The 12,311-nt window shown below is 37.7% G+C and overlaps 1 protein-coding gene across 4 annotated transcripts in view; it reads right to left on the bottom strand.

Annotated features, from left to right (window-relative positions):
* Window positions 1-203: 203 nt before the first annotated feature.
* Window positions 204-12,311, bottom strand: part of SLAIN2 (SLAIN motif family member 2) — a 33,040-nt gene continuing 20,932 nt past the window's right edge. Inside the window, exons 6-9 of one of the 4 annotated variants that reach the window (XM_083459967.1) lie at window positions 11,426-11,563; window positions 6,169-6,246; window positions 2,401-2,716; window positions 204-654 (exon numbers count right to left, since the gene is read on the bottom strand). In XM_083459967.1, coding sequence (XP_083316093.1) covers window positions 588-654; window positions 2,401-2,716; window positions 6,169-6,246; window positions 11,426-11,563 — 599 coding nt within the window. In that variant the 3' untranslated portion in view covers window positions 204-587. The remainder of the gene's footprint in view (window positions 655-2,400; window positions 2,717-6,168; window positions 6,247-11,425; window positions 11,564-12,311) is intronic. The other 3 variants (XM_083459968.1, XM_083459969.1, XM_083459970.1) reach the window with 3 other exon arrangements.

The raw sequence follows: 12,311 nt of genomic DNA, 5'->3' as shown, positions 1-12,311 counted from the left end.
ACTCCCAAATGAGACTCCAGATAAAATGGTCCTGCTGCGACTCAGCAATTTCTCCATCCAAATCTTCCACAATTGTTTAAAAGGATTTCACTACCACAGTAGCACTTGGCAAGCCGTTCCCCCCCCCTTTGATTAATATGTTAATGTTTACATACTACAGCTCCAGAAATTTATTTTCCTTAAATCAAATCAAGTCACGTATGGATGTTTTAGATTTTATTTTTAATTTTATTTTTACGATTTTACATGCTGTTTTTCAGGATAGATGTTTCTTTGGCATTGTGTTAGGTGTTTGCCCAGATGTTGACCACTGTATCCATGAGAGCATTTATAACAATTTTTAGGTAGCAGAGGAGAGAAAGCTCCGGAGGTGAAAAGTGATTCATGTAAAAGTGATTTGAGTGATCACCAAGTATCTGATGTTAATGTCATTAAAGTGCTGTTTTATAATCTCTGCCAGCTTGTGCTAATTAAGGACAGAGGTATGGGGATTTGCAAACCCCCAAAGTCTTATCTGATCAGTCTGCATATTGATCTGTCATTTAGCCTGGGGAAGGAGTACCTACTGAACAATGTTGCTTTGCAATTCAGTAGCAGCCGTCCTTCCAACTCTCATCTTTCACATTGCTATAGGTTTTGGGAGCTGGCAATGTTCTGAAACACAAAAATACATTCCCACGAAAGTCTTAGACCATAATATACAAGTGCAACTGCTTCTTTAAAATTACAGTTCACTGAAGGTATTAGCACCAACTATTGTTCATTTTAAGAAGTTATCCCCAATATTCGATTAACTTTTAACAATATACGCTTGGAGTAACTAACAGTCAACATTAACATTTAAACAGTTTTAGCATTTCAGATACATCCGGCTGGCTGCTATTGGGAGCAGATGCTGGACTAGATAAGACCTTAGCCTGATCCAGGAAGGCAATTATCATAAATACTGCCTGATCTTTTTTTCATTTCACTTTGTTCAGGTAGGTCAGGTTTCAGAAAAGACTGCTCCAATTGTTTTCTCTTAAATTTAACCTAGTACCAAAATCAATCCAAACTGACCCGCCCACAAACAGCACATTCTACTGGGGCTTTTATCTTTGTGCAAGCTATCTTGAAATGAACAAGAACTGCATTAAAACACAAGAGTTCCAATGGAATGGCTTCTGGTGAGCTGCGCCCAGTGAAAATAACAAAGCATAAGCTTGGCTGTACCTCTGTATTGAAGTTAAGTGTGGCAACAGCAACCTCTTTAGCTCAAAAGCCACTTACATTCAACTGAGAGAGAAGTGGTAAATGATTGGTGTTAATACTGAACTCAGTGAGGGCTAGCAAATGGGAACTGCAATAGCTCTCTGTCTGTGGAATGCTCTCCCCAGGGAAGTTCGCCTGACGCCTCCATTTATACACCTTCAGGCACCAAGCAAAAACGTTCCTTTTTAACCAGGGTTTTGGTTGACCTGATCAACATCTCATACCTTTTAAAAATGTAGCCCTTTTGGGGGGAGGTATTAGTGGGTTATTGCTTTTATTTTTATTTTATATACTGTGATCTTTTTATGTGAACCGCCCTGAGACCTCCGGGTATAGGGCAGTATGTAAATTCAATTAATAAACAACTACTACTACTACTACTACTATGCAAAACAGAGGGTTTTCTGATCAAAAGCAAAAGGCTTCAGTTTGGATGTTCATCCAGCATTTAAAGTGGCTGAACTCCCACAGAAAAGGCAGGATTCACAGTTTGCAGGTGAATTCAACCCAGTCTTATATCTGGATTTTAGGGCCTTAGCCTTCTTTTATATAATTAAGATGGGTGCACTAGCTGAGCTGCGTGCCTCTCTGAAACCACCTGATGTTGCTATAGTGATCGCTTCCTTAGTCATCTCTTATCTTGAGGAAGGGCTGACTTTGAAAACAGTTTGGAAAGTTCAACAAGTTCAGAATGCTGCAACCGGGCTTCTTATGGGAGTGAAATCTAATGCTCGTATTCCTCCCCTTTTGTATCACCCACATTGGCTGCCAATTCTCTTAGATTGGGAGTGCAATTCAAAGTGACGGTTTTGACCTATAAAGCTCTAAATGGCTTGCAACCAGGTTACCTGAAAGATGCCTTTCCCTGGTTTTCCATAGCCCAACCCACTTCAGCCAGCATTCTGTGACCATTGAGAACGCTCATTCTCAGTCTTTAGGTCCTGTACCCCGACCCCCCAATACTCTGCAAATACCTCTATCTTGTTGGTCAGTGGTGCCTTTCTGACTACATAAAAACAGCACTATGAGAACTGGGATTGCTATTAATGCACAGCACAAATGATACACTATTGGAGTTCGAGACATGCAAGCACTTCTACGGAAGACTGCTTCTGCAGTATGAAATCTTAAAATGAAAGCAAGACTCACCTGCGAACAGGCTGTGCAAGTTTGCTACGAGGCACTGGTATACCCCCAGCGGAGGGGGCACTAGGTCTTGGCAAACCACTCCTCATCCCTGTTGTCCCTGTGGGTCTTGTAAGCGTAGCACTGTTGATGCTGCTGGCTGGGCTTGGAGAGACTGAATTGGGAGCTGCTAAAGGCCCTGGTGAAGAGCTGCTATGTGAAAGCTGGACAGCTTCTGGAACAGCAGAGCTAGGTCCATGGTTACTAAACGCTTTTACCGGCTGTCTCAGAGCCAGAGGAGATGGTGCTGCTGGGGACCGGAATTTACTGGGAGAAGGAACTGGAAAATCAGCAAAACAAGAATGTCATTTTCAATGGCGAAGAAACAACAAAATGCAGCTTAAACAATAGGCAGAAACTGTTTCAGCACCTGCAATGTACTACAGATTCACACAACACAGAGGTATTGATGTTTTAGACATCTTTTTATAAGGTCAGAGTTTGTGTATAGCCTGCTACACACTCACAATGTTCTACTGAAGGAGACTGACATTTGATGTGTGGCAGTATAAAAATGAACACCTATCATCAGTTATGCTAACAGACAGAGAAATCGTTTTGTGCCTATTTTGGTCTGACCGTTTTCAACACTTTCTTTGGGGGTAGATATGTGTTATGCATACAGTCCTTCTCATTCAAATTATTCATAAGATGATGTAGCAAACCTAGCAGAGTTTGTAATGCACTGCAGATTTTTTTAAAAAAACATGTATTTAGTATGAGAAATGCCCATTGCTACTGAATTTGTTCTGTACACTGTGAAAATACATTTATTAGGGAGTATACCATAAATATGAGGCAATGTCTGAGTGTTAAAAGCAATGGAGAAGGTTTTAATCACAGACAATATAAGATGCTATTCCTTTAAGAAATCTAGGAAGTATATCTATAGTTCACAGACAGTGTAGCTAGACCTTGTGTTTCACAGAGGTGAACTACATGCTGGAATCAATATGATGAAGGCAGGGTTTATAAATAAAAAAACAATACTACAAACTCACACTAGAAATTATTGGAATCTAAATTCACATAACCAAGTCTGAATTGCTCTTAAAGCTCTGAAAACTCCCATGACCCTCAAATTACACAGGCTACAGCATCTTTATAAAGGTGTATAGAGAATCCTTATTGGCATGTTTCTGGGGGAACATTCCACAGTGGCATTATGGAACAAGACAAGCCAATGATCAGACAATGAACAAACACCCCCAGGCAACAAAAAGCCAAAAGCAAGTGAGCTGTTTCAGAAGAGACCAATAACTACAAAAACTCCTAAATAAGAAAAGTAAAAAAGTACAAGAAACCTCAAATGTAATTGCAGGATTTAAAAGGCTTTGAACCTGTAATGAAATAATGGGTGGAGTTTCAGTGTGCTACAGAAAAAGGTTTTTGGAACAACTGAACAATGTTTATAACATGAGCTTTATGAATAAAACTGAAGATGTTTTTTTTGGGGGAAATTCTTACAGTCTCACATACCCTTTAAAATAAAACAAAAACTAGATTCCCTAGTCCTTTCTATTCAAATTATAAGAAAGACCATCCAAGCTCACTTTATACAATATTTCAGTTTCCAACACCCCACTCTGCCCACTTACTGCGCACAGCTGTGAATTTTGCTGTAACAAAAGGTCCTTTACAAGAGGAAGCATGTGGCTCAAAAAAGAATTTCTTTGTTTGAGCTCCAAACCCTGACCAGCTTTATGTAATTATTAATAGACTGCCTAGTTAATTCCATTACACAGAAGCCTTTTGCTTACAAAACATCTATGAACATCCACACTTCTAGAGAAACTATCCACACTGATACTTTTCAATATTAATGATCTCAAGGCAAAACTGAATGGTCTCCCATATATGACATAATAATGGCCCTTCACTTAAGGCAAGCATTGCAAAAATAATAATAATGGAGGAATATGTAGTAACAAACAACAACACGTGTGTTGAGAATAAATACCTTGCGTAATCTTAGCCCTATAGGTATAATCTATCTGTGTCTACCGACCGACCCACCCAGAGTATTGATCAGCAAGCAACATCCTGATATAAGAAGGAAAGGAGAATTATAGCTTCTTGTAAATAACTGCAGGGAAGTATGCCACACAACCTAAACTTGTCATTTCCTGCTTTAAAAAGGAATTTACAGTATTCTAAAACAAATGCAAGAGATTGTTAGAGGTATTTTATAGAGCCAGAGAAGTAGCATATTGTTGAACTTAGGTGGAAGAAGACATTTAGGTTATCCATCCATTAACCATTCTAAGCAGAAAAAGGACTGGTGTTTCAGGAGTAAGGACACAGAAAGCCCTAAAGTCCAAAATAAAATTCTGAGACAAAATGTGCTTTGTGAATGATCAAATAGTCTGGACTGCTATTGAGTGTATCACAAAACATCAATAAATAATTAGAACAATGCTATGGTCCAAGAACAAAAAGAACTGAGATAATGGGCTTCAAGACCTTGCGTCTAAAGAAATCATTCTTTCAAAAAACTATTGTACCAAATCACATAAATTCTGAACTGACTAGCTTTACACTGTACCCACAAAAACTTTCTACATACCTAGTCATAGCAATATGAACATGAAGAAGCCTCTCCAAAGGTAATTTGGCTAAGATTATAAACTTTTAATAGGGAGCCAAACCAAAATGACATGAATAATAGACGTAAGGCAGAATTCTTTGAAAATGCTACATGTGTATTCTGCAAATGCACTGCACTTGGCAAATGTTTCTGCTTCAAAATACTTAGAAAAAACGTTCTTTAAAATATCTCATTTAGCAATGACAAATGCAAGCTATATTTTGAAATTATGTATTATGAACCAAAGTATTAAGCAGATGTTTTAAATGATGTGTGCTGATTTTATACAAAGAATATTGAAGTTAAGGGCAACACAATGGGATAGATAATCTGCCTAAGTCTAAACCAACAGCTCCACCTTCAACCAGGAGCAGTTGTTAATTTCTGAAAAGTATCCAAGTTTTCCAGGCTTGAAGAATTTGGTTCAGCTATCCCAAACAGGCTACAAAGAAGACTGAATAAAAATGACAACTAAGGACCCAATAATTAAAGGTCTATCTGGAGAGTATTAGGCAACCTTAGAACTGTTCTGAATATGCCTGCTACTTTAAAATAAAGAAGAAGGCAAGTTGAATTAAATAGCTGTTCTCTTTAGAATTTAGCTTAGCACTAACTTTTCTTGAATTGTAAAACCATTAAGAGGTAAGTGTAATCAATGAGTTCTTTAAAATCATACCCAGTCTTTTGAGAACTCCAAGACAGTGGGCAGTGCTATTGCCCAAAACAAAGGTATAGGCACCATCTCTAAACCTAGAAAACACGAGTTTGCCCCAACTTAATATAACCTACTCTTATTCTTCTAAAGCAGAACATAGGATAAATTCTAACACAACTGATTATTTTATCAGTTAAGGTATTTAAGCAATCCTAAAGCAGTGTTGATAATAAGTTTTAAGATCAAAGCTTGCTAAAACTTAGCATTTATTTTCATAAGAAGCATATGAAGGAAGATCACAACAGTCAACAGCTAGCCAATAGTCAATGCTGAAATGTTCTATAAAGGAGCATTTATGCCATTACATTCACCAATAAAAGCACTTGCTGTTAGACTCCAGTTGCATTAGTTCAACTGCATAAGTCTAAGCACAAGGGAACAATTTTCTGAATTTAACTGGATTTCATTAAATGGCTGTAAGCTAATTTACCTCCTTTGGTAGCTGGAGTAGGAAGTAGCTGTTTGGTTTTGAAGGCAACACGGGGCATTTTTTTCTGCCTTTGCAGAGCTGTTGAAACAAAGACATGTCATATCTGTCTAAAGAGAGAAGATAATGAATTCAAAGTTCACTTAAGATTTTAGGACCTTATCTACCTAGGAAAAATCAGGAAGCAAAAAAAGCATAACAGTTTTCAAAAGCTGTTACGGCTCCAGTAGTAGTAGTAGTAGTGGAGGAGGAGTGCTTTGCTTTGCTTTACAGAAGTGATGCTGACCACACTAAGAAGGATTGCAAAGGTAAACGTCAGGTGCTTCATGGTACAAACTGTGTTAAGCGTTTTAGCAGGCAAAGAGTTTCTTGCAGGCCAAAGCCCAAGGAGGCAAAAATAATCCACACGCCCAGAAGTGAAAACAAACCACCAGCCAGACATGCCACAGCCAAATCAGTGCAAGGTTAAGTTTCAGAACACAACGGTCACATTTAACTCAACAAAAGACACAACATTTCAGCTCCAAATAGTCAATTCAGGAACATAGCTTCTTTCTTCTGAAGTTGAAGAAAATGTGTCATAATGTGTATGTACATATATATATATGCATATTTATACACAGGAATTCACACAAGACTGATCGCTTATTGAAGCTGGTATTTCTGCTTTAATCAAAAACTGTAATTCTGACCTATAAAGAAGAGTCAGGAACAAGCTCAAACAACAAAATGTCATCTAAAGCCAGCTGCTGTATCTAAGAGGTCTCTTGTAAGCTAATGCCTGCCATAGATAGAGAGAACCATATATGCAAATCAATGCTTGAAAAGCATTCAAGTATGGCTGAGAATTCAACACAATATGATGGTCCTCTGCAACTGTCATCCTCAGACACAGTTCTAACTTAAGTCAAAATAAATATATATATTTCTGAGTCACATATACATTAAAGAAACTTAAGTGACTTGTAGGAAAGAAACATGAAACTCAGCCAAGCTTTCCCCATCTTTCTTGTGTGTGAAATATCTCATACCCTATTACCAAGGATCAGTGTTGCATTTGGCAATTGCTAATCCAGGTTAAAACAAAATGAGATATGACCTTAAAATCCAAGCGATTTTAAGGATCCTGATTAAAGCCAGGTTCTCAGCAGTTTACTAGCACACTGAGTTTTGTTTTAACTCAGCTTGGCAAATAACAAAACTCAGATAGATGAAGACAAAGGGGGGGGGAATCATGCAAGAATTGAGGCACTGCAGAATAATTTAGAACCTGTAGCCTTCTCCTTAAATGCAGATCAAGTCAAAAGCAGGCTTCACAAAAACCTGCCCCACACTTCTCTAGTTTTATGACTATGCTGAGCAACATGGCATTGAGAACTAGAATGAGAATTATCTAGATAAAAGTGTAACTGAGGAAATTGTGTTCTACTGCTGCTGCATTGAATTGTTAAAACACACCAACCAGCACTTATTTATCTTTGCTTCCCCATCTCCCTTCCCTTCAGCAAGGAGAAATGTGTTCTTTTTGCTTTGGATAAATGGATGTGTCCACTTTTTCTGACGGTACAAACTTAAGCATGGCTCTTCAGAAGTCAAGTCTGTGGGGAGGAATTGAATGTTGCACTGTTGCAAATGTTCCACCAGCGTAAGCATTTCTGCTCGCCCAATGGAACAATTTCTCCTCTCCTTCCCCCCACGCACTGTTTTCTCCTGAACTCCCCTTACAGAGCCAAGGGGGGTTGTATTTATGATTCCACTATTAAGTCACATATATAAATCTAATAAACAACAACAATAATGCCATTAAAAAGTGTGGCTTACTTAAAAAATAATAATCTTACGGACTGAAAAAACTATTCAAATATAAAAACCCACGACCTTCTATAGTGGATAGATAGACATGTAGGATATATTGTTTGCTTTAATGCTCTATTAAAAAGCCATGGGTATGTTACCCAACCAACACTTTCTCTGACAAGTAACATCAAAATACAGTTTCAAATCAAGTATTTACTCATGGCAAGAACTGCCTCGCTAAACAATGCCAGAAAAAGCCCGCCTAGTATCTGCCTTCAGTGATGGTGAGAGGCATTTAGGAATCTCACAAAAAAGGTATGTCTTGGTTCAGAAAGAGACATCTTGTGACCATTCATTCCATAGACTGCATTAATATATGCTTCCTCTGTATATTCTAAACCTACTTGGAGTTTAATTGGATGATCCCAGTTCTAGAGTTTGAGATAATTTCTCTCTTCACACACATGCTGCTCCATACTTGTTCCAGCCCCCAATTATCATTGCCACACGTTTTCTGTGGCATTTCTAGAATTAAGATATCCTTCTGGAGACTGAGTGACCAGTGACCAGAATAAGACACAGTGTTTCAAATACTGGTGCACTACCAACTTGTACAGCTATTTTATTTCCAACCCATTAGAGATTCCTAACCTTGAATTTGCCACACCTCCTTGAGCTTTCTATTTTAACTTCACAATCTGTTTCCCAGGTAGTTGGAATCAATTCAATGTATACATCAAGTTATAATTAAAAGCAGCTTTGCACATGATCAAACACCTGCCACTGTACTGCTAACTAATTCAGCTGTAGAGTTCCACAGAATCTGCTTAAGCGTATACCATTTGAAATAGCTTGGCGTAATATGCAAAATGTCCAAATAAGTTTGGAACAAGTTAAATACTACTGACCCCAATATAAACACTTTGTTTTACACTGGCAACTTTCCAATCCTTTGGAAAGGAGGGTGATTTTAGTAGCGAGTTGTGCATTGTAATTAATAAATCAGAAATTTAACGTTTTGAGTCTAAGAACTTACAGATCTGCTATGGTGGCATTTCCTGTGCATGACTTATGTCTTCAGTAATACATTTGTTGATAAAGTTGCTCACATTGATTCCACTGTATCAGTGAATAGCTAAATTAACACCTTTTTCATTCTACAATTTGTTTGGTAGAAGACTGCAAAATTTGCCTTCTCTGTTACTTAATAGTTTAAAATAAGGTTTCAGAATAAACCACACTTAAGAAAATGGAACCATAAGGAGGTTACTAACTTGTACGAGAGGTATAGAATTTTTCATGAGCTAGAACAAGCCTTGAACAGGACAAAAAATGAAGCCAAACAAATCCAAAATTTCAACTTACATTTGCAAAGGTTTGAAATAATTTTCATCAAGACTTCTACAGGTATGTTAATGAAATATATTTATGTTTATACAAGCTTAAACTACACTGATACACTGCCGACATACTTTTCATTACCACCACCCATATGTTAGGTATTGCAGCTTGTGAAAGTATAAATTAGGGAGTGAACTAGAAGCAAGAAAAGGCAGAAATTAAAGCAACCCTCCCAAGTTAAGCTCATGCAGTACAACAACCTGAGGAAAGAGTGAGAAGACCACTGCAAGTGTACAGTAGTATTTTGCAAAAATAAGCAAATAAAAACCAGTAAATACAGGAAAACCCCAAAGAGCAGAACCTCCATATGCAAAATTATATATACACAGGGATTCGAACCTGTGGCCCTACATATGTTGGAATCCAACTCCTATAAATACCAGCCACAAGGTCAACTAACAGGTACCTCATCCCTTAGCAACAAAAAAATATAAGCGACATGCTGTTTTTTTAAAAAAACAGAGAAGCTCCCATTAACACTTAGAGAAGTTTCCCTTGTGATGAAAATAAAAGTTTTTGGGGGGATTTTTCATGAGGACTAGGGAGGGTGATTAAGCTCCCTCTCTCTACCAACCATAGGCCAAATACTGACTAGGCCGCCTGAGTGGTTGCTAAATGCAGTTAAACAAAGGTACACACAATGTTAAACCATGTATTTGTGTGTAATTTGGCTATAAGCTTCCAAGAAAGCATTTGTTAGTTTTTCAAAAGGGAAGGAGAATGTAAATTTCAGTCCCAAAATAGGAAAGCACTTCCTACATTATTTTTGCACAATAGGGACCAGATTCATATCCTTCCTTACAAACAAGGAAATTATGATCAGGAATTGAAAAATCAGATCTCCATTTATATAGGCACACCTTTCAAACAAGTTCCATTAAGGGAGAGGCTGATTCTTTGGCAACATGGATGTGTAAACACTTACTCCTCAACTTCTATTAATAAAAGAACCTGTTCATACAAGAGCTTATTACTCTTTGATCCCATAGTTCTATTACTATACTCAGGTTATTGCATTATGTATAGTAATTTACAATTTGTCATTTGCAGAAAGGAGTGCCAACTTTGTTCAAAAGGACATTTTCCTTTGGTGAATATTTTTATATTTTCTACATAAAATTATTGTTTCAAAACAATTCAGGAGACAAGCTTATGGCTATAAAAGTGTATGCCTCTGCAAATGTTTATGTATGCAGCTGATCCGAGTAATTCCGTTATGAATACTGAAAAGTGAAAATAACAATATGAAAATGCAACTTCTTTCTTTTAAAATTTATAATCCATCTTTCAGGCTGGCAGGCGCTTTTGAGTTTGATGTCATAATTTTCAGTCATTCATCTGTTGGAGGTAACAGAAATCCTGACTCTCATTTCATATTCACTTCAACTGCTTGATACTCACTGAAATTTGTACCAAGGCAAAATGGCAAAAGATGGAAATGGGACCGTTAGTACACTTTTTACTATCACCCTACGGGAATCAAAAGCGTGTAGCTGCAAATTGCAACACAGCTAGGGGCAATTCAGAAGACTTTATCATTCCTTGCTTAGGGATGTTATAGGATAATGAATGCAAGCTAAATATAAAAAATGCAAGTTACACTTGATTAGCAAATCGTAAGAGTTAGAAGGCATCCTGAGCTCAGGTCATCTAGTTCAACTCCCAGCAATGCAGGAATTCTGAACACAGCCGTCCCTGGCTGGGCTTGAACCACCAATTTTCTGGTTAACAGCCAGACCCACTGACCCACTGCACCACAGAGACCAAGCTTATGGAATGTTCAAGATAGACCGTTGGAGAAAAGGCTTCCTCTTCAGGACAGGAGACATTAAGGAAACCATCAATATTGAGAAGTAACGTGGGAAGGCGATGTACACGTACTTCATTGTTCAGTACTGTACTTTGAAATGCTCGTTTGCCCAACATTCATCAGATCTGACCAAGCTTGCATTATCTGCATGAAATGTCTAATCCCTTTACCATGAAACTGTAAACACGCTGCTAATTGTTTTCAGCCGACGCTCAGAAGCTGTGTTTACAGCGTCACTGTAAAGATACTTACTGGCTGAGGGTTGAGGTTGAATACGAGATATTCCTCCATTTGGCACTTGAAAGTTTGAGTCACTTCTACTGTTTTTCACAGACTCAACTTGGATGTTAGATGTCCTGGACAGGTTTGGAAGACTACGCCTTAGTTTCTCTGTATTAAGGAAAGATAACAAGAACACCACAACATACCAACTGATGCAGGAGACTGAAAAATCATGGCAACCTGAAACCCGAAGGATGAGAGGGGGCAAAGTTTGCTACAAATCTGCATAAAAGAAATGGTATCTGCCTAATGTTACATTATCAAAATTACATCTAAGAAATTTTAAATCTAGTAAGACATAAAATTACTAGATTTAAAAAATGTAAAAAGAGAAAGAGACGGAGAAAGCAAGTACAATTTGTCTATTTTTTTCATCCTGAGCAAAACTTACTTAACTTTTGCTGTCTGGTAGGAGGGGTTAGGATTTAAGGTACAGAAGTAAGAAAACTGCTGGTCTATTCCATTCTAATATCTCAACATAACCTTGGTGAGGAAATGTGTACCAAGAAAGCCCAAAACACATACGGTAGTATGCATGCAGACTCCCTGTAGATAGGTCAGGGCCTGCCCTTTCATCTTCTCCCCACCATCATTTGCTCATGACAGTTATTTCATGAGAATATGACCAATGAAAGGAGAGACAAGGAAAGAAATATGTCCGACAAAGAATATCTTTTTGTACATAAAACATATGTCACTGTTGTTTTGGGAAAGTAAACAAACATTTTATCTATCTATCTATCTATCTATCTATCTATCTATCTGATTTATACTCTGCTTTTTGAAGAAATCTTCCACAACGTGGCTTACAATATTTAAAAATACAATGCATCTTGCTTTATCAGCTAAATGGGAC

The sequence above is a fragment of the Podarcis liolepis genome, assembly GCF_965112155.1.
Source record: "Podarcis liolepis genome assembly, chromosome: 9".
Taxonomy (NCBI): Eukaryota; Metazoa; Chordata; class Lepidosauria; order Squamata; family Lacertidae; genus Podarcis; species Podarcis liolepis.
The sequence above is the reverse complement of the archived record's forward strand: the minus strand, read 5'-3'. Positions and strand labels throughout refer to the sequence as shown.